This window comes from Lithobates pipiens, unplaced genomic scaffold (assembly GCF_037356315.1).
Source record: "Lithobates pipiens isolate NorthernLeopardFrog02 unplaced genomic scaffold, aLitPip1_a1.2 Scaffold_19, whole genome shotgun sequence".
NCBI lineage: Eukaryota > Metazoa > Chordata > Amphibia > Anura > Ranidae > Lithobates > Lithobates pipiens.
The window spans coordinates 533,726,987-533,753,555 of NW_027507764.1; the positions used below are offsets into that span (position 1 = coordinate 533,726,987).

The 26,569-nt window shown below is 39.7% G+C and overlaps 1 protein-coding gene across 2 annotated transcripts in view; it reads left to right on the forward strand.

Moving 5' to 3' along the window:
• The window catches only part of SERPING1 (serpin family G member 1), a 550,183-nt gene extending 528,548 nt beyond the window's left edge, over positions 1–21,635 (forward strand). Inside the window, exon 7 of one of the 2 annotated variants that reach the window (XM_077493210.1) lies at positions 21,223–21,635. In XM_077493210.1, the coding sequence (XP_077349336.1) occupies positions 21,223–21,476 (254 nt within the window). In that variant the 3' untranslated portion in view covers positions 21,477–21,635. The remainder of the gene's footprint in view (positions 1–21,222) is intronic. The other variant, XM_077493211.1, reaches the window with a different exon arrangement.
• The last annotated feature ends 4,934 nt before the right edge of the window (positions 21,636–26,569 follow it).

Consider the following 26,569-nt stretch of genomic DNA (forward strand, 5'->3'; position numbering starts at 1 on the left):
ATCAACTGGTAAAGCTGAGCACTTAGATAAATTTACACCAAGACCTGTCAGGTCATGAAAGATGTCAAGAGTTTTAGTTAGATTGGGTAGGCCAGTTATAAATAGAAGCACCTCATCAGCATAAAGACTTAATTTGTATTCTCTGGATCCCTTAAAGCAGTGGTCATCAACCCTGTCCTCGGGGCCCACTAACAGGCCAGGTTTGCAAGATGACTGAAATACATCACAGGTGATATCATTTGCTGTTCGGTGATTGCCGTATTCTAGTCTGCATCTCCCCAAGGTAATACATAAAACCTGGCCTGTTAGTGGGCCTTGAGGACAGGGTTGATGACCACTGCCTTAAAGTATTCTTTAATATCTGTGTTGTTTCTAATAGTGCAGGCTACGGGTTCTATCGCAAGTGCGAAAAGTAGAGGGGAGAGGGGACAACCCTGTCTGGTACCTTTGGTCAGGGGGAAAAAGTCAGAGTTGTTACCTGGGAGTTTAATATGTGTTTGTGGGTTGTGATAGAGAGCCTTAAAGCCATGTAAGAAATCATTGTTAATGCCATATTTGGGGAGTAGAGTGTCGAGATATGACCAGGAAATGCCATCAAAAGCTTTGTGTATATCAAGGCTAAGTAGTAGGGTGGGTTTGGAATGTATGTTGGAATCTTGAATGATGTTTGAGGTCTTTAATGTTCCAATGATTCTGTTAATTCCAAAATAGAGACCTTTGTTGTAGACCAATTGTTGGGGGTCACGTTCTAGTTCATCAGGAATCTTCTCCTATGGTGAAATTTCAATTTTCAGCAGTTATTATATTTGGATAGTTGGGCATTCATATATATATTGGGCTCACAAAAGAGCTTCTCAATGTTGCTACGGTTCCAACCTATCCTTACCTTCAGATAAGTTTCATATTTGTTGGAAAGGTATTCAAGGTCTACATTGAACTGATCTTTTCTTTCATCTGTCCACTGTATTTCATTATTGGCCTTATCCATCTATTTCAATTTTTCACCTTGGAGGTAATGACGTTGGTAAGATGAAAACGGTGTAAACAGGATTTACACCGTTTGAAACGTTATTTTCCAAATACCTGTATTATTTTTTCTGAAATGGTTTCTCGGTTGCATTGGTTATATTCTCCTGGAAGCAAATCGCTTGAGAAAATTAAGAAGAGAGTCAATCACTCCATTGAAAAGTTCATGCGGTTGCTGGGGGGGTTCACTTTTCATCACGTTGACTTGGAAGGAGGTTTCCCTGGTCTATATTTAGAATGTATAATGTGCATTATACATTCTAAATATAAACAACATTTTTTGTGTGATATCAGTTCATACACACAACAATTGCAGCTATATTATTTGGTCATCTTCTAGTATTTGTCACTTATTTATTAGTTCATATCAGCGCTTTAGTACACTTTTTACTTTATTGTTTCCCTGGTCTATACAGACAAGATGGTGTTCATCTGCCTGATGTTGATTTAGACATCTTTAACTTAGGTCTTTAAAATATCATTGAAAGGGCCACGGTGCTGGGGTAGCCATGCTTGTTTACAACAAGCACGGCTGGTGGGGCCTTTTTATGAATTTATTCATTTATAGCTCGAGTTCTATGACTGAGCAAGTTTATTGTTTGTTTTACATTTTGAAGTACATATTTATTATTTATTGTTATTTGAATAAAGCTTATTAGATTTCAACACCAATAAAGGTGCCGCGGCCGTTTTAATACCAAATATTTGTGTTGTGCAATTTAATACATTTTGTCATTTAAGAGTGCGACCTACAATCCCAGGTGTTTTTTTTTCCTATTTTTATGGTAACTGTCAGCACAAAAAGGTTGGTATTGAAATGTGGAGAATCCCAGCTCGGGGCATGAAGAGAGGTAATGCCAACATAAGGGAGGTTAGTGTTTCTTGTTACAGGCAGAGTAGTGCAGTGATCTTGTGTAAGCCTAATAATAATCCGACATGGAGCTTGTCACAAAACATACTTGGAAGCATACAGGGCTGAGGGAGCGCGGGATATCAACCAGTGATTTAGCGCTTGGGAATTTTGACACCATCCCACATGGAGCTTGCACAATAGCTAGAACAATGGAGGACCCGAAAATCATGAGAGAGCCGACCAAAGGGAAGAACCACCCCCCCCTTACTTGCCCCGTCAAAAACGAACACTCCTACCGGACTGAGAGGAGACCGCTTGTCCTGTGCGAGAGAGAGGATGGGACTGCACGTACCCCAAAAACCAAAAGTGAAGGAATCATCGCCCGGAAATGACACTCATACGTGAACTACCCAACTCTTTTCCACAGACACAGGCTGACCTGCGGTCATCCTTACACAAGTTGCACTGCACAGCTGGATAAAACAAAAACTGTGTCTGTCTTCACTTCAGGCTGTAAAGCAACAAAATGTGATTATTTTAAAGGGGGGGGATGATTCTTTTATTGACCCACTGTATATATTTTTATACGAGGTGGTATCAAAAAGTTTTGAGACTAGTTTTGTAACACACCAACAGATGGCAGCACAAGGCTGCATGCAAAGTCACAGGAAGCACTGACCTTCATACATCAGTGTGTCAAGACATTTTCCTGGGTACATTGGGAGCTGTGCAACTGGTGTTATTCTGACCATGTGCATTATCACAATTGCTATTTCATCATGGACAGCAAGTTAGAACAAATGCGAGCTTCTCACTGGAAACAACATGATCTCACTTTTGCACGCACCCTACTCACCAGATTTGGCTCCTGAGGACATCGCCCTCTTCCCGCCGATGATGATCCAACTCAAAGGTCACCATTTTTACACCATTGCGGAGATCCACTGCGAATTGCAGGTGTTTTTCTTCATTATGTGAGGGGAAGTTAGAATGTGCTTCTCATAAGAATTTTTTTTATGAATTATGAATAATGATGATAGTAATAAGATAATAGGAAAGACAAAAAGGTATAATTAGAGTATATGAAGAAAAGGATTTCAATGTATCTAAACAAAGTTATTGTTGAATTTAAATAATTTTGGAATGTTTAAAAAAAATAAATAGAAAAAGTTGCTTGCTGGTCATGGATAGATGGATAAATAAATTGAAAAATAAATAGAATGATAGATAGAATATATAAAATATGACAATCAACTAATGGGAACGTTTTTATTTATTTTGTTTCAAATCTATATTAATGGTTAGAATGAAACAAATTTATAAATCGATTAAGGAAGAAATGAAAAAAAAAAAAAAAAGGTGGAAAAAATTATGACAAGTATTTTTAGTCAGAAAATTACTTCTGGTTTATCTGATCCAGTGATTAGCTATGGTACATCTGGAGCAATTGATTCAAAATGTGTATGAAAGGGCCATAAATGAAGTGTGAGTGATTTAGGTAATATCTAAGTTGTGTGAATGTCATTTTGTAACCAGTTGTTCTTTATGACCAGAGTTTATGACTAAAGGTCATTAGGTCAGTGGTTTCACAGATAAGAAAACACATAGAGAGTGTGTCATATAATGGAACAGTATACTTGAAAAAAAAGATCATTTTTAAAGTAAGATCATAGATTATCCATAAAATATTTATATGATATGATTAAAGTTATAAGAGTTTCACAAGAAGTTAAATACATTTATAAAGTTGAAAGAAGGAAATATTTAATATAACATGATTTAGATGGAGAATTAATTAAAATTAAATATAATAGTTTATACTTTCTCAATAGAATGAAATATTTAAATATTTTTCATAGAAACATCTCAGAATTTTTGAAAATGTTTATGTACAATATCTGACTCACTAAAATGTATTAATGTGTATTGTATTAATGTTTATTGTATTGTTTGTATTGGAAAAAAGAGAATCAGAGACATTTATTATTTAAGATGAATGCACTTATTATTTGTTGAATATCGTGCATTGAGGGGGAATATGTTAGAAGTTTTTGCGGTAATTAATATTTTAAGTAATAAGGGTTTCTGAAAATATATGTATGTTATATGTTCGGTGGTTAAGTGATGGTTTCTGAAGGTCACACTACAGCAGATCATATAGAGAGGAGTGGATTTGCTGAGTAGGTATCTATTTTTGAGTTACTATGTCAGAACAATGGGTGGAGTTATGCTACTTATCTATAGACTGAACCATATTGGGTATATATGCAAATGTGGGAGTTATTAGGATTTGCTGACATAACATCTTGAAACAGTATAAGAATGGGGTAGGATTATGGGAATAGCAGGAATGGTGGGATGAGAAAGGATTCTACACTTTGGAGAATGTAGATCAGAAAACCTATTCCTCCTTCTGAAGCCATCACCATGCCATATGTTACCAGATGTCAATCTGGTCTTTCTGAAAAATAAACCAACAATTGAACGGACGAAGGATTCTTCCATTTCTACTCCTGAAAGTACGTTTGAAATGCCTTGGATGAAAATTACATATCTCCGCTAAACACACCCTTTGGAGAAGGGTTACTGATTCACATATAACACAAAGACTTTGCTAGTTATTAAGAAACGCCCCTGTGAGTGAGTATGTAGAGTTGCTTCTACACTACATTACATTTTACTCTCTATACTCACCTTTTTAACATTGTCGTGCCAGCCACAATGATCAATTCCTTGCCAAAGGGGGGAAATGAGAGATTTGTCAAGTTTTTGGCAACAAATGATCAAAGAACCTAGAAGGAGGCGTTTGCATCAGATGCGGACAAACGGTCCAGAAGAAAAACAGTGAAGGGTGAGTTTTTTTCTCTTTGTTTTCTCACCTCTCTGTACACAGATGAAAAAAATAAAAAAAAAAGATACAGCCTACGAAGTTGATTGACAAGGCCAGTTGGACGGTATACTTCAAGTTATTTTTGGAAAATCCAGGACTTTGTGAAGACGTAATTTAGTTACGTACGTGAAGATATCTGCCAAGGTTTGTTCCTAAGAAGGTGAGAGAGTCTCACATAAGAAAATATTGGGTTGTTACCCAAGAAGAAAAAAGTGTTGAAATAAGAACAAAGACTTCACGGTATTTGAAAAAGTCACCATTGTTGGTACAAAGGCAAATGTACACTTTGGGTGAGCTAATATGGAAGTCGGATTTTGATGTTTGAAGATGGAAGGTCCAAGCACAAAGGCAAAGAATAGATCAACAGGCTATACACTACAGCACATTACAGCACACAATTCAAGAATTCAAGAAACAAGGCAAAGAGCTACAAAAGAAGAAAAAATGAAGATAAAGCAACGAACAACAAAGTTAAAGGGACATTATTCATCTCTTGTTTTATTTTAAGTACACACAGGACTATCATACTAACAAGGGGTGAGTGTGTCTGTTTATATAACAGGGTAATATGGCAATGGTTAATCTCTAGGCTCAGAAGTAAGTCTCAGTACGATCGGGAAATGTATATATTTCATATGTATGGAATATAGGAATACATGCAGTAGTAAGGTAATTAATTAATTTATGCCAGAGTGTAAAGAAGTTCATTAAGAAGAAAATTAAGTTTAATGCTGCATGTATATCTTTATGTATTAAGCCCTGAACAAAGTTTTCAGAGAAAAAATATTGGTTAAAATGTGGAAAGAACTATATGAAATTGAGATAATGGAAAAAACATGATGTTTAGTGTTTTACAAAAATTCTACAGATTTGGTTTTAGGAAATAATAAGTTAAGGATTGAACAATTTTTACAAAAAAATCCAAACTTGGATTTGGTTATTAAATTAAAAGTAGTAAATTGTTCTAATTTACTTAAGGTGACCCAGAGAAAATATTAAAATATGAAAGTTTTTGTTCAATCTAAAAAAAAAATTTAAAAAAATAACTATTGTTAAAGGTTCTTGTAAATGAGTATTTCTGGTAAAAGTAAGGACTTTGGTTTGCGGGAGAAGTTTTCTCGGGGAAATGGCAATCGCAGGTCATGGGCAGGATCCAATCTGTGAGTTTCACGAGATTGTCTTCTAAACAATTTTTTGTCATTATTATAATCAGGAAAGTCATATAACATAGTGTACATGATTTTTCGTAGATGTACAAACAAAATATGTTTAAAAAGTGTTAAAAAAGTTAAACATTTTAAAAACAAGAAACAAGATTGTTACCGAATTGTACAGTGTAGGGTGTACAAAGCATGGTAGCTAAGACTGTCAGTAACAGATCATTCTCTGAAGAGTATGTGACATGTGAGGAGTGTATTACCAACAGAGAGATGCAGATCAAGTTACAGACTGGTCAGACATGCCATGACATTTTTCACTTTAATGGATCAAAGCACAATATATTTTTGTGTTAAATTTTCCAGATACTTTGAAGAGGGTTCACTGATAAAGGAAAATATATATTTAAAAGGTATCATCACTTACTAAAAGTAATTGTTTTGAAAAATAAGATTTTTTAGGCCTTAATAACTTTTTCGAGAGTTCATTGAGATTTTTGCAGACAAAGTATCTGTCTGAGTAAATTTTAATGAATTATATAGGCTTACTGTAGGGCAAATATATTTTTAATAACAAAAGATTACTTATATACAAACATTTGAAGATCTGAAGAAAGCCCTTATAAATTTAGTATTTTTGGTAAATATAGAAATCTCTCTGTCATTTTACATTTAAGTATATGTGGATTATGAGACAGTTTCATTGGTATTTATAAATAAATGTGTTAGGGGTGCATTGTCCAATGCTACGGATCTGAGACATTGTGGGTTTAGCACCATTTGTTTTGAAAAACATCTTATGTTACACTAAAGGTGTTATTTCAAGGAAAACAGGAGGTGTCAATACACACAACTTTGTCTAATGGCAATTGAATGATAAAAAGATCAGTTGTAGTGTGAGGGACAGAGCCACAGTTGTGTAAATTAATCATGAGAATGTCACTTTTTCAACTTTTAGTGGACGCATTGAAAGCTGAATTTAAGACTGTCATGTGAGCAGTCAGTGACAGAGCAGGTGTGGTTCATTCAATCATACTGTATGAGGGGAATGCTGGGTTCTGAAAAGAAACTTCAACATGATCAGATTTCTTTCAGAAATAGAATATTTAGGAAAGCCCAACCTAAATTAATGTTTTTTTACAAAATTAAAATAAATTGTCAGTGTAGAGGAAAAAACAGTAATCTGGCAAGATTATTCTTTTAGAAGATTTAATTTAGTCACAGGATAAAGAGGGGGACTATGACATTGTCTTAGTTAGAATCAGTACAGACTGATAAAGGAGAAAATTTATTGTAAAAATAATTGTATTCCAACAATAATGGATAGAGTTATTTTTAAATGAAAAATATTTCTTTTTGCATATCCAGGTACCTGATTGATTGATTTTTTGTTTTAGCTTATGAAAAAATTCTGAACTACTCATTTTAGAACACTTTGTCATCAAACTTCTGAAAATTGTTTTATTTGTTTATAGAATTATCTAAAGTGAAAGAGGCCTAACCTGATACTACAAAGTATTGAGGGATTTGGCAAGTCTATATAGATTGATTATATTAGTTTTTTCACTTGCTACAGGAGGATTACAAGGATATTGTTTTTTTAGTTAATGTTTCTTTTTGATAAATTAATTGAGGTAATTCTAGAAAAAATAATATTTTTTATAAAAACGAAGTTGTTGTGAACTTATGTCATATTCCATTGGGGTTGGTTTTCAAACCATGGAATCAGTTAATGATTTAACATTTTATAGGACAGGTAGTGAAGGACATGTATGCTATTTTAGGTTTAGTAAAGTTTTTGTTTCTTATCATCTTAAGTACTCAGGTATTGTAGAACGTATGAATAGTATTGGTTAAGATGATAAAGGTAAATATTGGGTGACTTATTTACCTGCTATAGTTTAAAAATGTTATTATTTTCTAAACATAGGGTTTGTTAACTTTTTGAGTTAATGACAGTCTTTTGAGATTAGCATACTTAGTTTTTTTATATTATCTGTTGTATAGAAAGTAGTGTGGTTGCAAATTTTGCAAACAACAGGTATCGGTATTTCAGAAGTTTGTTCACAAAACATGGCTAGGCCTATGCTAATTTAAATAGAAATGATGTCTTGAATGAGATTTCTACTTCTAATGAGTATGTTTAGTAATTTATTCCAGTAGCTAAACTTATGGTTATTAATTCTAGATCTGAAGGTACCAAGGATGTCAACAGAAATGTCAACTGGGATATCAGTTGGGAAGATTATTTTGTTATTTTTAAGGTACATTGGGATTATAGTTTTTGTTTCAAAAGTATTGGTAAAAATAAAAATAATTGGTAAAAATAAGAATAAAATGGGTAAACACAGAAAGAATTATCATTCTAAAATGGTTTACATTGATTAATGAAAATTATTTAGGAAAACATAATTTTTAAAAGAATTTGATACTTGTTTTCATTTTCTTTTATAGATATGTCTTTTGCTTCTAAATTTAAAGAAAACGATTTTATTTTAATTTTTTATTTCGTTTTTTTTTAAATTTTTCCATGACAATGCAACAAGCACAACTAAATTTCTATTTGTTACTATTTCTTGTTTTTTCAAAAATTATTATTTTTTGATTATGTTATCTAGGACTATAATTTTTTGGTGAATTTGCATCAAAAGCGATATATTGATCGGTCGATCATTATGTGAGGGGGAGTTAGAATGTGCTTCTCATAAGAATTTTTTTTATGAATTATGAATAATGATGATAGTAATAAGATAATAGGAAAGACAAAAAGGTATAATTAGAGTATATGAAGAAAAGGATTTCAATGTATCTAAACAAAGTTATTGTTGAATTTAAATAATTTTGGAATGTTTAAAAAAAATAAATAGAAAAAGTTGCTTGCTGGTCATGGATAGATGGATAAATAAATTGAAAAATAAATAGAATGATAGATAGAATATATAAAATATGACAATCAACTAATGGGAACGTTTTTATTTATTTTGTTTCAAATCTATATTAATGGTTAGAATGAAACAAATTTATAAATCGATTAAGGAAGAAATGAAAAAAAAAAAAAAAAAAGGTGGAAAAAATTATGACAAGTATTTTTAGTCAGAAAATTACTTCTGGTTTATCTGATCCAGTGATTAGCTATGGTACATCTGGAGCAATTGATTCAAAATGTGTATGAAAGGGCCATAAATGAAGTGTGAGTGATTTAGGTAATATCTAAGTTGTGTGAATGTCATTTTGTAACCAGTTGTTCTTTATGACCAGAGTTTATGACTAAAGGTCATTAGGTCAGTGGTTTCACAGATAAGAAAACACATAGAGAGTGTGTCATATAATGGAACAGTATACTTGAAAAAAAAGATCATTTTTAAAGTAAGATCATAGATTATCCATAAAATATTTATATGATATGATTAAAGTTATAAGAGTTTCACAAGAAGTTAAATACATTTATAAAGTTGAAAGAAGGAAATATTTAATATAACATGATTTAGATGGAGAATTAATTAAAATTAAATATAATAGTTTATACTTTCTCAATAGAATGAAATATTTAAATATTTTTCATAGAAACATCTCAGAATTTTTGAAAATGTTTATGTACAATATCTGACTCACTAAAATGTATTAATGTGTATTGTATTAATGTTTATTGTATTGTTTGTATTGGAAAAAAGAGAATCAGAGACATTTATTATTTAAGATGAATGCACTTATTATTTGTTGAATATCGTGCATTGAGGGGGAATATGTTAGAAGTTTTTGCGGTAATTAATATTTTAAGTAATAAGGGTTTCTGAAAATATATGTATGTTATATGTTCGGTGGTTAAGTGATGGTTTCTGAAGGTCACACTACAGCAGATCATATAGAGAGGAGTGGATTTGCTGAGTAGGTATCTATTTTTGAGTTACTATGTCAGAACAATGGGTGGAGTTATGCTACTTATCTATAGACTGAACCATATTGGGTATATATGCAAATGTGGGAGTTATTAGGATTTGCTGACATAACATCTTGAAACAGTATAAGAATGGGGTAGGATTATGGGAATAGCAGGAATGGTGGGATGAGAAAGGATTCTACACTTTGGAGAATGTAGATCAGAAAACCTATTCCTCCTTCTGAAGCCATCACCATGCCATATGTTACCAGATGTCAATCTGGTCTTTCTGAAAAATAAACCAACAATTGAACGGACGAAGGATTCTTCCATTTCTACTCCTGAAAGTACGTTTGAAATGCCTTGGATGAAAATTACATATCTCCGCTAAACACACCCTTTGGAGAAGGGTTACTGATTCACATATAACACAAAGACTTTGCTAGTTATTAAGAAACGCCCCTGTGAGTGAGTATGTAGAGTTGCTTCTACACTACATTACATTTTACTCTCTATACTCACCTTTTTAACAGTATTCTATCCAGTAAGATAAAAAAAAAGCTTCCATGTGCAGCAGCCCCCCTAAAACTCCCTAATACTTACCTGAGCCCCATCTTGATCCAGCGATGTTGCACACAAGAGCCTAGGCTTTCCATGCAGATTGGCTCACGCTGCTGTCAAAGTCAGTGAGGCAATGAGAAGAGAAAGGGGGTGGGGCCGAGTGTGAATAGACACACAGAGCAACAAATCAGTTTGGGTGCCCCATAGCAAGCTGCTTGCTGTGGGGGCACTCGGCAAGAAGGAGAAGCCAGGAGTGTCAGTGCGGGACCCGAAAAGAGGAGGATCTGAGCTGCTCTGTGCAAAACCACTGCACAGAGCAGGTAAGTATAATATGGTTGTTATTTTTAAACAAACAAAATAGCCTTTGGTATCACTTTAACATAAATGGGTAATTAAAGCGGTTCTTCACCCTAAAGGGGAAGTTCCGCTAATCTGATCCCTCCCCCCCTCCGGTGCCACAATCGGCACCTTTCAGGGGGAGGGGGGTGCAGTTACCTGGATAATCCAGGTATCTGCACCCACTTCCGGGCAGACCGCCGCAGACCCCCGCAGATGCCCCCCCCCATTGTGTTCTGGGAAACACACAGTTCCCAGGACACAGCGGGGGATCTGAAGAGACGTGCAGCGCGACTCGCGCATGCGCAGTAGGGAGCCGGGCAGTGAAGCCAACATGCTTCACTTCCCGATTCCCTGACAGAGGATGGCGGCGGGGGCAGCAGCGAGACGAGCGATTGCTCGTCATCTGCCGCCGACATCGCTGGACCCTAGGACAGGTAAGTGTGATTTTATTAAAAGTCAGCAGCTGCAATATTAGTAGCTGCTGGCTTTTAATATTTTTTTTTTTAGGTGCAGAACCACTTTAAGGAACAATTAGGCCCTCTATTTGGTTTTGTATTATATACAGCCATGATTATATTCTGCATATGAGAGATATGCATCTATTGATGAAAACTTTTTATGAAGTTTTGAGTGCAAGTGGACAAATGTATAGCCCCACAAAAACATGCATGTGCTAGTTTAGGACTGTGCTGTGTTGGAGATATATCCAGACCCCATACAATATAATAGTATAAAGAAAGGAAGGGTCTGCTGCAGAAGCGCATATACACACATGTGTACATGGCTAAAAGTGTTAACATATAGGCAGGGCAGGACTTACCATTGGGCTTGAGTGGGCTCAAGCCCATGGGCCCCGCCCAATAGGGGGCCCCGCCGAGATACATAGTGTACTCAGTTCGGCTCCACTCACAGTCATGCCCAGTCCCGCCCTATGATGGACATAACACAGGGACTCGGTATGACTGTGAGCCGAGCCAAGTACATTCGGCTACTCTCGGCTCCGCTTGGGACTGCGAGAGGACCCGAGAGGCACCGGGAGGCACAGCAATGACAAGGCTGCAAATGACACTGGGGCAAGGCTGCAAATGACAAGGCTACACTGACAAGGCTGCAGATGGATGGGCACAGCTGCAGATGGACACTGATAAGGCTGCATTGATGGGCATTTAAATGCCCATTTTTTTCCCCTTAAACTTCCTTCCTAAAAGTTTTGTTCCTTAAAATTCCCTCCTAAACTTGGGGGGCGTGTTATACGCCGATAAATACGGTAATGTATAGAAGGTAGGGCCCGGAAGTGACTCAAGCCCAGGAGCCCCCACCACCCTAAGTCCTGCCCTGCATATAGGCTACATTTACATTGGCGATTTAGGCCAGTGCAAATTGCAGTGGCAGGTATCTTATGATTCCTGCTGCTGTGAGTGGCTAAGTGCAAACGCTGGGCCCCGTTCAGTAAAATGACAGGTTTCTGCCATCTGCAGCTCTGAGGTGGTATCAAAAAGTTTAGAGACTAGCTCTGTTTACAAGAAAGTGTTTTATTTATCTACATTTACACACTATCACCTTCAAAATAGTCCCCTTGCACAGCAATACAGCACTCCTAGCATTCCTGACACTTCTGGAAGGTGTCCTGGAATCCTTTTCAAAGCGTCAAAGAAGAAAAACAAGAGAAAAACCTCATGCAAATATAGTGGGATTTTAAACTAAGACAATCCAGTGTGTGAAAAAGGCAAACACAGACAATAACAGATTATTAAAAATCTATAGTTTATTACATAGTATCAAAAAATATTATGATAAGAAACACACATAAATGCATTACATAATAAATGGACCATAGATTGATGCTTAACATCTGAAATCAAGAAAGCGTTGACAGGCAGGGAAACCAACATGTTTTCGCAGATAGCTTCATTGGGGTTTATGCACATATCATTGATTTCATCTATATTTTATAAAATATAAGATATATAAATACATGTAAATAGGCCATTATTATAGATTGTCATGCATCCAATACATTACATTTTATAAAATAGCTAAATTTCTTATATATTTAATTTTAAATTTTTTAGTTTATTTATGGTTATTGTGCTCACCTGGTCTTTTTTGTATAGTTGAGCATTGCATGACTCCCTAAACTGTAGTTCTATACCTCGCACGCAGCGACTAATTCCCGATAGGGGCCAGACCCACCCAGGACAAGCAGTGAAGAAATTGGATCGTGCTTATTTGCCAGTCAATGTTTCTATGCCCAAAATCTATAAAATGCATATATTATAAGTATAAATATAGAAAGGAAAAAAAAAAGAAGGGGGAAGGGTAGGGGGAGGGGAAAAATGTCAAGCACCTTCTGCGATTTGTGCTGGATCACCATAATGGTGTCAAAACAGCGACCTTTGAGCTGGATCTTCATCTTCGGGAAGAGGGAAAATTCCACAGGAGCCAAATCTAGTGAGTAGGGTGGGTGCTCAAGTGAGATCATGCTTCGGGCGAGAAACATGAAGGAATAGCAGACGTGGTAATCAGGGCCGTCTTTAATATTGATTGGACCCGGGGCAAATATTTTCTTGGAGGCCCCCCTCCCCCCATGGAATTTCGCTCTCGACCTTCTCTGAGACATACAGTAAACTGATTTTAAGTCTAGCTGCAATTTACTGTATCAGATCAGGCAGCAATTGCGATTGGTTGTCAGAGGTTACAGCATATCTTTACCGCTTACTGACTGGTTACTAGAGGTTACTGCACACATTAAGGCTCACTGATTAGTTACTAAATGTTACAGCACATGATTTATGCTTGTTGATTGTTTGCTAGAGATTACTGTACAGTAATACTGCTCACTGGTTGCTATAGGTTACATCACATCTTCTCCTCGCTGCAGGGGGGCATGATATACATATGAATGCCACCTTTATTTACTTATCAATGCCGTCAGCCTCCAATATTTACATATGAATGTTGCTACTATTTACATATGAATGCTGGTTATTTACATGTAAACACAAGGTCTGCAGGTGAGTCATCTTTACACAATAGGGCAGAGCAGGCCAGCATTAGTAGCAGCACTTCACACTGATATCAGGACACAGCACAGGTCTAAAACTTCAAGGGGCAAGGGAATTTAAACTGGAATGGTTGGCAAGTATGAGGCAGCTGCTTTGGGCCCCACAACAATGACAGGGCCCAGGGCAGCTGCCCCTTTTGCCCTGCCTTAAAGACGGCCCTGGTGGTAATGCACATCATCAGAATATCACCAGTTGCATAGCTCCCGATTGTACACAGGACGATGTCTTTTGACACACTGACTTATGAAGGTCGGTGTTCCCTGTGACTGAGTGCAGCCTTGTGCTGCTATCTGTTGGCGTGTTACAAAACTAGTCTTGAAATTTTTTGCTATCATCTCGTATTTGCAGCTGTCCACAAGCTGCAGAGAGTCGCAAATAGCTGTTGCTGCTGGCAACTTATCATTATAGTGAACTGGTGGCTGCACCAAACTGCTCATAGCAGCAGCAGGAATCAGAAGATTACTGACACTGCAATGCGCACTAGTCTAAATAACTAGAGTGAACATAGCCTTATGCAGGCACATTGGTTAATAAATACCCTGCAAAAGTCCCCTGCTGCTAAACACTGTGACCGTCGGAACCACACAGCCATATTACAAAATAATTGATAACTGAGCTGTAAATAGATTATGTGGAAAATAATATCCAGCAAGTAATGTAAGAGGACCAGGAGTTACTACAAATACTTAGCTCCATAGAACTGCATAATAACATCTTGAAAAAATCCCCTTGCTGCATTACCACACCTGTATTGTAAACTTGATTAAAAGAACACCACCTAATAAGGGCCTGTCTTAACATGGCAGCTGTATGTTAACAGAAACTATATTATAAAAAGATTTGCCTAAAATCTCACATCTTAACAGAGCAGCCGCATTATTATGTAAAATTAATCTCATATCTATCTCATATCTACCATTAAAGGGGTTGTAAAGCTTCAGGTTTTTTCACCTTAATGCATCACCTATGCATTAAGGTGAAAAAACACCTTGCACTCTCCAGCCCCCCCAAGCCCCCGTTTTACTCACCTGAGCCCCAAATCTCAGTGGGCGCGATCCAGTGTTGCTTTCCCCCAGCTCCTGGGTTCATTGGATGATTTATAGCAGCCCAGCCATTGGCTCCCACTGCTGTCAATCAAATCAATGATGCGGCATGCCAGGGGCATTGCCGAGTGATACACTCTGCGGCTATGGCCGTCTAGTGTATCACACGGGAGCGAGCCCGCAAGCTAACCCCCTTGGGAGAGCGCTTCCCAGAGGGTGGCTAGCTCTTGCAGGGAGGAGCCGAGACAGCCGCCGAGTAACCCCAGAAGAGAAGGATCGGGCCACTCTGTGCAAAACGAACTGCACAGTGGAGATAAGTATGACATGTTTGTTATACAAAAATAAAACCCCATTCAACCCCTTTAACCACTTGACCACTGGGCATTTAACCCCCCTTAATAACTAGACTAATGTTCAGCTTTTGGTGCTCTCACATTTTGAATGACAATTACTCAGTCATGCAACACTGTACCTATATGAAAATTTTGTCCTTTTTTTCACACAAATAGAGCTTTCTTTTGGTGGTATTTAATCACCACTGGGTTTTTTATTTTTTGTGCTATAAAAGAAAAAAGACAGAAATACTGTAAAAAAATACATTTTTCTTAGTTTCTGTTATAAAATTTAGCAAATTTAGAGTTCACAAGCTATGGTGCCAATATCTGAAAATTGATCACACCTGAAGTACTGACGGCCTATCTCATTTCTTGAGACCCTAACATGCCAGAAAAGTGCAAATACCCCCCCCCCCAAATGACCCCTTTTTGTAAAGAAGACATTCCAAGATATTTAGTAAGAGGCATAGTGAGTTTTTTGAAGTTGTAATTTTTTTCCCACAATTCTTTGCAAAATCAAGGTTTTTTTTCCTTTTTTTTTTTCACAAAAAATCATCATTTATTTGCTAGAAAATTAAATAGAACCCCAAAACATTTATATATGTTTTTTTAGCAAAGACCCTAGAGAATACAATGGCGGTCGTTGCAACTTTTTATCTCGCACGGTATTTGCACAGCAATTTTTCAAACACTTTTTTGGGAAAAAAATCACTTTTGTGCTTTAAAAAAAAACAGTGAAGTTAGCCCAATGTCTTTGCATAATGTGAAAGATGAAGTTACGCCGAATAAATAGATACCCAACATGTCACCCTTCAAAATTGCAGACACTCGTGCAATGCCGCCAAACTTCGTTACTTAAAAATCCCCATAGGCGACGCTTTAAATTTTTTTACTGGTTACATGCTCTTGCTCTAACGTTTGCAGCGATACCTCAAGTGTGTGGTTTGAACACCGTTTTCATATGTGGGTGAGACTTACGTATGCGTCCTCTTCTGCATGCGAGCACACGGGGACAGGGGGGCTTTAAAAAAAAAAAATTATTGTTCATTTTGCTTTATGCATTTTAGTTTGAAACTTTTTTTCGCCCAAAAAAAATTTTTTGATCACTTTGATTGATATTACAAGGAATGTAAACATCCCTTGTAATAGGAATATGGCATGACAGGTCCTCTTTACAGTCAGATATAGGGTCAATAAGACCCCACATCTCACCTCTAGACTGAAAAGCCTGAAATAAAAAAAAACGATTCTGGCTTTGATCGTAGCGATGAGTCAGTAGAAGCACCGGAGGGCGGCGTGAGGGGGGGGGGGGGTTGTACCCTCTCGCCTCCTGTAAGAACGATCAAGCCGCTATGATTGTTCTTATGGTGTAGGGAGTCGATGGCTGAAAAAGCTGATATCTGAATGATGCCTGTAGCTGCAGGCATCATTCAGATATCCCCACACAAATTCAAGGACGTCATATGACGGCCAGCGGGCAGGAAGTGGTTAAAATGCATTTTATTTTATTTTTTTTAACACAAAGTTGTCCATTTATACTATATTTCTAACACATAGCATGTACATACCAAAAATGACACCCCAAAATAGATTATCCTACTCCTCCTGAGTACGGCGATACCACATGTGTGAAACTTCCACAGCTTGGCCACATACAGAGGCCGAGTACAGCCGAGCATGGCTGGGTATGGCTGAGCATGGCCGAGCATGGCTGGGTATTGCAGAGTATCACTGAGTATGGCTGGGTTTTGCAGGGTATCACCGAGCATGGCTGGCAGTGGTGGCTGGTGAAGTTTTTTTCTCATAAGCCACACCCCTTATAGAATCCACATCATATACCAAGCTGCACATTATACACAGGGCTCTGCACATCATATACCAGACTGCACATTATACACAGGGCTCTGCACATCATATACCAGACTGCACATTATACGCAGGACTCTGCACATCATATGCCAGGCTGCACATTATACACAGGGCTCTGCACATCATATGCCAGGCTGCACATTATACACAGGGCTCTGCACATAATATACCAGGCTGCACATTATACACAGGGCTCTGCACATCATATACCAGGCTGCACATTATACACAGGGCTCTGCACATCATATACCAGGCTGCACATTATACACCGGGCTCTGCACATCATATACCAGGCTGTACATTATACACAGGGCTCTTCACATTATAAAATGTGCCTTCAAAAAAAAAATCAATGAGTATGATAAGTGGGGGGGGGGGGGGGGGATTCTGCCGTCCGCCCACCGAAAAAACATTTATGGGTAATGGCTCTTAAAGACAAGATTGTTCCTCTGCCTCTCCTTGGAGTACCTCTGCTGTTCAACCTTCCAAAAAATTAATGAAGTAGATAAGCGGAGGGGGGGGGGGGGGGGGGGATGGTTGCTGCCATCCTACCACCAAAGAAAATGAAGGAATGAAGGGTGTTGTGTTGTTGATAAGCGGTGGGGGGGGGGGGGGGGGTGTTGGTGCTCAAACCAATGAAAACAAAAATCTAGTCGATAAGGGAGGGGGTTTCTGCCACCGAACATCAACAATATGAGCTTCCTACTCGATGCTCAGTGAAACTGAACTTGCCTGGCCAGTCCATCACGCCGGAAGCTGTGGCGCGATCGACCGCACCACGGAACAAGTTTTTTTGGCCCAAATGAAGTGCCTTGTCTGCAATCTCGTGGTGCTTCCCATATTGCACTGCGCCCGGGACACAGTGCACATAAGGACATTTAAAAAAAAATGGTACCCACACAGCCCCAGGGGGCACGCGAGAGCTGAATTCTGGGAGGACGTCATAGTACGTCCTCCCAGAGTTAAGCAACTGGCATGTAGCCATCATTCGCCTATGGGCCGGTTGTTAAGTGGTTAACCTATGTGTCACAGGTCTTGTTAGAGCACACAGAAGTGCCTGGAACTTTAGAAAACTTGGCTCAGGGATTGGTATATATGTATTCCTGACAAAATATTATAAAATTAATACATAAGATATGCATTTAATAGAAAACTGATTCCAATGTAATGTACAATGTATGTAAATACATTGACAAGACAGACATACGTTGCAGAATAAAGTTGGGATCCACCCACAACCCTGGATTGGCCCCTGACTCTCAACGAGACTCTGAGAGCCAGTGCCATCCATTCCTGTCTCCTCTACAGCCCATCGCTCCAGTGAGAGGGGGGGGGGGTTCAGAGCAGACAGCAGTGACTGCCAGTCACCAGCTCTCTGCACATGGAGCTCTAAGAACTGAGCGATCAGTGGTCTTTGATCATTTGGCATTCAATCTTAGAGCTGTCGGGGAACAGATGCAGCACCCGAGTTGTGGTGTAGTCAATATGATAATTACTAACTTGCAAAATAATACAGGAGGGCACATGGTTTGTGCACTGGTGCGCAGTGATGTTGGAACAGGTAGGGGCCATCACAAAGTTGGGATCATGAAATTGTCCAAAATGTCTTGGTATGCTAATGCCTTAAGTGTTCCCTTCACTGGAACTAAGGGGCCAAGCCCAAACTCGCTCATCCATGTTTTTATGGACCTTGCTTTGTGCACTTGTCCAAATCATTTGGTGGAGGGGGAATTATGGTGTGGGGTTGTGTTTTAGGGGTTTGCCTTGGTCCCTTAGTTCCAGTGAAGGTGCGCATTGCAGTGTCTGTACTTGATTGGCCTGCACAGAGTCCTAACCTCAACCCTATAGAATACCTTTGGGATGAATTAGAATGGAGACTGCGAGCCAGGCCTTCTCGTCACATCGCTCACGGGAGTGCTGGGCGGTGGAGGGAATGGGAGTGGCTGGCTCAGGATCTCAGCGTCTCACTGAGATGCTGAGTCAGATGCCAGTCCAGAGTTGTGGACTGGCCTACCCAATATGGACCTTCTCAGTCACTGAAAAGGGAATGAGTCCCAGGTGTCTTAGGCCCCTTAAAGAGGAAAGAACTGGAGAAGCAAAGATCAACAAGAATACCACTATCAGGAGGGTAGGGAAGGATTAAAAAAGGGTTGTGGGTGTAAATTTGCAGAGGGGAATCCTCCTAGCACTAGGCTCCAAGCAATGACTCGCCCCTGGATGGAGGAAACACAATAACGCTCAGGTTCACACGCATCCAATTCACATGTCAGCAGATTGTGACCAGCTCTCTATGGAGCTGGTTCACACACCTCCGGAGTAGCTCCGGTGTGATTTGCACAGGAATCTTGTGCATATTTTGGTCTGCTTCAGGTCCGAATTCAGAAAACAATTCAGGCTGAAAGTAGACCTGATACAGTGAATTGGGACACACCAAACCCCTGCTGTGAGCCTCTGTGCTGCGGTGTGAAGCCAGCCTCAAAGTTTTTTTGATATTTCCTTTTCTTGTTTGAGGAGGAGACTCATGTGCTGTATTGGAAGATGATTTTGGAAAAATTGCTTTTGTTATGAAATGTGATTCCATTTATATAGATGTTACTACCTGATATATCTAAGTTTGCTGTACCTGCACAGCAAACCCATTAACCGCTTCCCGCCTGCCCTATAGCCGAATGACGGCTTTAGAGCGGGTGCTCTCGTCCCTGGACGTCCTCGTGTTTTACTTCCACAATGCACGCCGCCGCGGGCGCGCATCGGGGAAGTTTTGTGTTTGCCGTGTCCCCCGGAGACAGGCAAACACAGATCGCTGTAAACGGCCAATCACAGCGCCCGTTTACAGCGCGATCGGCGTGTCCAATGTGAGATGATCTCATATGTAAATATATGAGATCATCTCTCAGCGCCGCTCTCCCTCCTCACACAGACAGCGTGTGAGAAGGGAGAGATGAACGGCTGCAGCGGCCGTAAGTGGAAAAAAAAAAGTAAAAAAAAGTGCCACCCTCCCCCAGTGCCATCCTCCCCAGTGCTACCTGCCCCCAGTGCCACCTGTTAGGGCTATCTGTCCCCAGTGCCACCTGTTGTCAGTGCCATTTGTCCCCAGTGCCATCTGTCATCAGTGCCACGTGTCATTAGTGCCATCTGTCATCAGTGCCACGTGTCATTAGTGCCATCTGTCATCAGTGCCACCTGTCAGTGTCACGTGCCATCTGTTGTCAGTGTCACGTGTCATCAATGCCACTTATCAGTGCCATCTGTCATCAGTGTCACGCATCATCGGTGCCACGTATTAGTGCCACGTATTAGTGTCATCTGTCATCAGTGCCACGTATTAGTGCCATCTGTCATTAGTGCCACGTGTCAGTGCCACGTATAAGTGCCATCTGTCATCAGTGCCACATATTAGTGCCATCTGTCATCAGTGCCACGTATAAGTGTCATCATTGCCACGTATCAGTGCCATCTGCCATCAGTGTCACGTGTCATTGTCCTGGTGCTCATTTAGGGGTCATTTGGGGGGTATTTGTACTTTCCTGGCTTGTTCGGGTCACAAGAAGTGATATAGGCCACCAGAACATCAGATGTGATCAATTTTGTATGATTCGCACCACAGCTTGTAGACTCTCTAACTTTCACAAAGACCAAATAATATCCTCTAATTTGGGTTATTTTTACCAAAGATATGTAGCAGTATAAATTGTGGCCAAAATTTATGAAGAAAAAATTAATAATTTGCATAATTTTGTCACAGAAACAAAGAAATATGCGTTTTTTTTTCAAAATTTTCGGTATTTTTTCATTTATAGCGCAAAAAATAAAAACCCCAGATGTGATTAAATACCACCAAAAGAAAGCTCTATTTGTGGGGAAAAAAAGGACAAAAAATTAATTTGGGTACAGTGTTCCATGACTGAGTAATTGTCATTCAAAGTGTGAGAGCACCAAAAGAAAGCTATTTGTGGGAAAAAAAAGGACAAAAAATTAATTTGGGTACAGTGTTGCATGACTGAGTAATTGTCATTCAAAGTGTGAGAGCACCGAAAGCTGAAAATTGGTCTGGGCAGGAAGGGTGTTTAAGTGCCCAGTAAGCAACTGGTTAAAGGGCTTCCACTGCTCTTCTACTCTAAGGATTTTTTTACAAATATGTTAAAATGTACCATTTTGAAATTAGATCTACCTACATATTTTTCTCTGTTGGCTTTTTCATTTTTAGGTCTCTATGATCTATTTGAGTATCCAAATCTATGTGCTCTATCAAATAGCACAGACCTTGCTGTAAGCGATGTCCACCATCATGCACTTCTGCAAATCAAGGAAGAAGGAGTGAAGGCTGCGGCTGCCTCTGCTATAACCATTGCTCGCACTGTCACAGTTTTTGCTGTGCGAAGACCTTTTCTCTTCATTCTAGTGTCTGGTGATATTAAAGTTCCTATCCTTATTGGACATATTAAAGACCCAAGTCAGTGAGGAGAGAAGAACAGGCTAAAGGAAGTGCCTTATTGCTAGAACTAAAATCTGTTAATTCTGCTAATTACAAAAAAAAGCAAGATAAACTGTGTTTTTTTGCATGTCATTAATGCAGATATCAAAATATTGAATGTATTAAATACGCTTACGTTTCTCTTACCTCTATCTCTACCCATGTCTCTTTATTGTCTTATTCAGTCCACATTTAAAAAGTAACAGGCATAAAATCAGTCAAGGAAAAAAGGAAGCTGCACTCAAAAATAAGTGCCATGATAAAATGTATATTAATCTATTCAGTGCAAAAGCAGTCCACTAGAACCTCTACCCTTTAACATGTTTCACTCAACAATGACCTTTTTCTAAGAATTAATCATAATCTATGAATAAGCTCATTGTTGAATGAAATTTGTTATATGGTAGAAGTTCAAGTTGACTGATTTGCACTGGATGGACTAATGGGTGTCTAATGATGGCTCTCTTTTTGAAGTGTGTTTTCTGTTTTTGTCTTGACTGTTTAGATTGAAGCCAACGGTGACCCATTGGAAAAGCCAGCACTCGCAGTATCCAGGCAGGTGATCAGTACCAGAGCTCTGGATTATTTAGGAAAATAGATAGTACAATATAAAGTATCAGACTAAATTTCAAACAACCTTTTTCATTTTGCATCTTTTTACATGGGTCTACCACTGTGAGCTAATTGGCATTTTACAGGGCAGAGAAAAGAAGAAATTGTTCTGTTAAACACACCAATTCACAAATATGGAGTGTGGGAATTGCTGCAATCCCTACGCATTCCTTGCACTGCAATGCAATCGCATTGTGTTTGTGATCTGCACCAGGTTACATGGTACATAACCATGAAATCTGGTTGAAATGCAGCTCCAAAAATGGTGCCTGCACACCTTCGGTGCAAAGCAGTGCAATTTGAGACTATTTTAAATGAATAGACGCAAATTGCAATGCACTGAATGACATGTGAATTGCACAGGAATGTGGTGCACTTCCTGTATGATTCACATGTGAGTTATAGTATGAACCGGGGCTAATTAAAAGAAGAAAAAATTGATGTATTGCATTTTACCAGGACTTATATATGGTGGCTGCATCTGTTTTCCATTATGAGGATAAGTACCATACAATTACAAATCCCTGTGTATCTTGCTAGACATGCATTACCCTTGTTTCTGTGAAATCAGCTGAAATAAAGAGGAGGGTGTGCTTGTACAGATTAGGAGAGCAGTTTAGGGTGAAAACACAGCTTCTTCATACAGTTGAGTGAGCCAGCATTGTCACCTTAGGACAGGATGTCTGTTAATGGCATAATAGCCAGGTAAAAGTAATGGGAAAAAGCCTGAAAAAAGAAAACCAATGCAGAGATCACGTGGGCTAGTAAACTGAAATGAAAACATTTTTTGTTTTAGAGATTATAGGTTTTACCATCAACAGTCATGTGTAACTTATAACTGAATAATAACATGAATAATATTTATAACCAGCACAAGCTAAACCCTCCATTTTTTTTTTAGAATCCTAATAAAAAGCAGAGGCCTCAGTTTCATACAAATTTACAAACATCACAATAAATTAGATTCTGTAGGAAGGGAAGTGCTATCTGTACAAAATTAGTATACATACATGTACAAATGTGAGCCTAGAGATCCTTGAGCTTGAAGATATAAATAGTTTCAGTGTCTGTTTGTAAAACAGAGAGCAAAAAACAAGTATTCACATTTAATTGAATAGCAAAGAATAGGGATGAGCCGAACACCCCCCCGGTTCGGTTCGCACCAGAACTTTCAAACGGACCGAAAATTTGTGCGAACTTTAGAACCCCATTGAAGTCTATGGAACTCGAACGTTCGAAATAAAAAGTGCTAATTTTAATGGCCAATATGCAAGATATTGTCCTAAAAAGGGTTTGGGGACCTGACTCCTGCCCCAGGGGACATGGGTCAATGCCTACAATGACTGATTTTAATGACAATTAAAGTGAAAAAAGTGAAATATTCCTTTAAATATCATGCCTGGGGGGGCGTCTATAGTATGCCTGTGAAGTGCCACGTGTTTCCCGTGTTTAGAACAGTCCCTGCACAAAATTACATTTAACAGAAAAAAAGTCATTTAAAACTGCTTGCGGTTTTAATGTAATATCTGGTTCCGGCAATATGGATGAAAATCATTGAGAAAAATGGCATAGGTAGCCCCCCCTGCCCATTACCAGCCCCTTTGGGTCTTGTGCGGATATTAAGGGGAACCCCGTACCCATATTAAAAAAAGGAAAGGCGTGGGGCCCCCAGACCCTATTTACTCAGAACAGGAGTATACAGGCGGTGCAAACAAGACAGGGACTGTGTAGGTTTGTTGTGTTAAGTAGAATCTGTTTGTAATTTTGAACTGGTACATTTCAGTGTAGCTCCAGTCAAAAAATCTATTTTTAAGCTTTTTGGAAAACTTAGGGAAGGGTTATCACTAGGGTTGCCACCTGTCCAGGATTCACCCGGACAGTTCGGGTTTGGCATTATGCGTCCAGGTTTCAGCCTGCCTGAAACCCGGACACATTATTTAGACTGGACTATGGCTTCCCAGCAGGGTTGCTGGCTGCATTTGTCTAAGCTGAGAGTGTCCGTTACACTCTGTTTCACACTACCCAAAGCCATTATTAACAATCCCCCCCCCCCCCAAATACACATACAGATGGGGGAGGAGCGAGGGCTCGATCTGCACCTCTTCCTCCCGCTCCCTACCCCTCTATCCACACTCCAATCCCCAGGGATGTGCCTTGGAAATGGAAAGTGGGGGCTGGAAATTTGAAGTCCAGCAGCCTCAGAGACATCTGGATGAAAGTTGCTGACTGCCAATGGGTAAGTGAGCTCACCATCCATCACTGTTTGTGACTGAAGTCTCCCACCTTCTCTCTCCTGCCTCTGAGTGAGTACACTAAGGTAAAACAGGGTTCTCAGAGCACCTCTTACATCAGAGTTCTCCTTTACACCAAAGCCACAGTGTTCCCCCTTACATCAGAGTTCTCAGTGTTCCCCCTTAGATCAGGGTTCCCAGAGCATCCCTTATGTCAGAGTCCCCAGAGTTCTCCCTTACATCAGAGTCTGCAGAATCCCCCCTTACAGTGGATGGGAACTCTGCGAGTTCAAATGTAAAAGGGGAACTCTGTGGACTCTGATGTAAAGGGGGACTCTTGTTATTAACTTCATATGATTAGAAATGCTATTTAATAGCAAAATATATGTATAGTTTATATTAAAAAAATATATAATAATTCTGTGCGCCTAGTTATCACCCCTGTATAATTTGTTTTGCCATCCATATTTTTTCATCTCACTTCCTGTTGTCTCCTTCCGTTTGCAAGTAGGATATGTTTGTAAGTTGGATGTTTGAAAGTAGGGGCCTGCCCTATATGCTCTGCAGAAATGGGGGTCTAAGGTGTTGGTACAACACTGTAAGCCCTCAAAGTGACTCTTGGTAGGCACTGGAGAGCCCTGCTGTGAACAATTATATCAAGAATTGTAATTACATGCCATTGTTGAACAGTGGTAGAAAAATAGGGCCTTTGGTGGTTGTGGTGGTGGTAGTGGTGCTGGTTCCACAACACTAAGTCCTCACAGTTACTTTTGGTGGGCGCAGGAACGGGCCCTGCTGTGAAATATTATATCAAGAATTGTAATTACATGCCCCTGTTAAACAGGGGCTGAAAAATTGGGCCTTGGGAACTGCTTGCTGGTGCCACAACACTGCAACCTCTCCCAGATACTCTAGTTGGAGTGCAGGAATGAGCCCTGCTGCAAAGCATTGCATCAAAAATTGTATTACATGCCCCTGTTAAACAGGGGCTGAAAAATTGGGCCTATACACTGAATCCTCTACCATATACTCTAGTTGGAGTGCAGGAATGAGCCCTGCTGCAAAGCATTGCATCAAAAATTGTAATTAAACGCCCCTGTTAAACAGGGTCTGAAAAATTGGGCTGGTGGCATCACCCAGAACCAAAAATGTTCTTCCAAGATATCAGCGGAGGAGGAAGAGGATAGACAGTCAACATAACAGGACAGTCACTCAGCATCAGCATAGGCAGTCTTGAAGGGATGTGATATTTCAAAAAAATTATTCGGTTGCATCAGCTTCAGGTGCTTGGTAGCTGGTGATGATCCAAGACTGATTCATCTTTGTGAAGGTCAGTCGATCAACCAAGTCGGTGGACAGGCGCACCCTGTGATTGGTTACAAAGCCACCAGCAGCACTGAAGGTGCATTCCAAAAGAACGCTGGATGCAGGACAGGCCAGTAGCTCAATTGCATACTGTGCAAGCTCTGGCCAGTGAAGCATCCTCAAGACCCAGTAAGCCAGAGGATTTTCGGTGGGAAAGGTGTCCACGTCTGACCTTGCCCCTAGGTATTCCTGCACCATGTAAATCAGACGCTGGCGATGGTTGCTGGAACCGATCATACCTTGGGGCTGCGGACTAAAAAATTGTCTGAACGCATCGGTCAGACGGCCACCTTCTCCACCGCTTCTTCTGACCGATGCCTCAGCAACACGTTGTCCAGGACCAGGAGTTTGTAACCTCCCAGTCTCTGGAAATGCGTTGCACAGACCTTTCTGCGAGGCCTCCCGGAGATGTCTCATCCTCTGCTCCCTCTTCGACGGCAAGATAAGGTCGGCAACCTTACCCTTGTACCGTGGATCAAGGAGAGTGGCCAGCCAGTAATGGTCCCTCTCCTTGATCTGAAGAATACGAGGATCCTTCCGCAGGCTTTGCAGGATCAGGGAGGCCATGCAGCGTAGGTTAGCTGAGGCATTCGGTCTGGAGTCCTCTGGGCCACTAAGGACAACATGATCCGCAGCCACCTCCTCCCAGCCACGTACAAGTCCACAGGTTTCTTGGGACTGTAAATTATCCCTAAAAGATTGCTGCTGCTGCTGATGCAGAGTGCCAGGCTCCACCTCCATGCTGACACAATCCTCCTCCTCCTCGTCCTCTTCCTGTGTGATGGGTGGGACAGCAGGAACACTGTCTGGATAAAGGGGGCCTTGAGAGGCAAGGAAGTCCTCCTCTTCCTGCCTCTGTTCTGCCTCAAGTG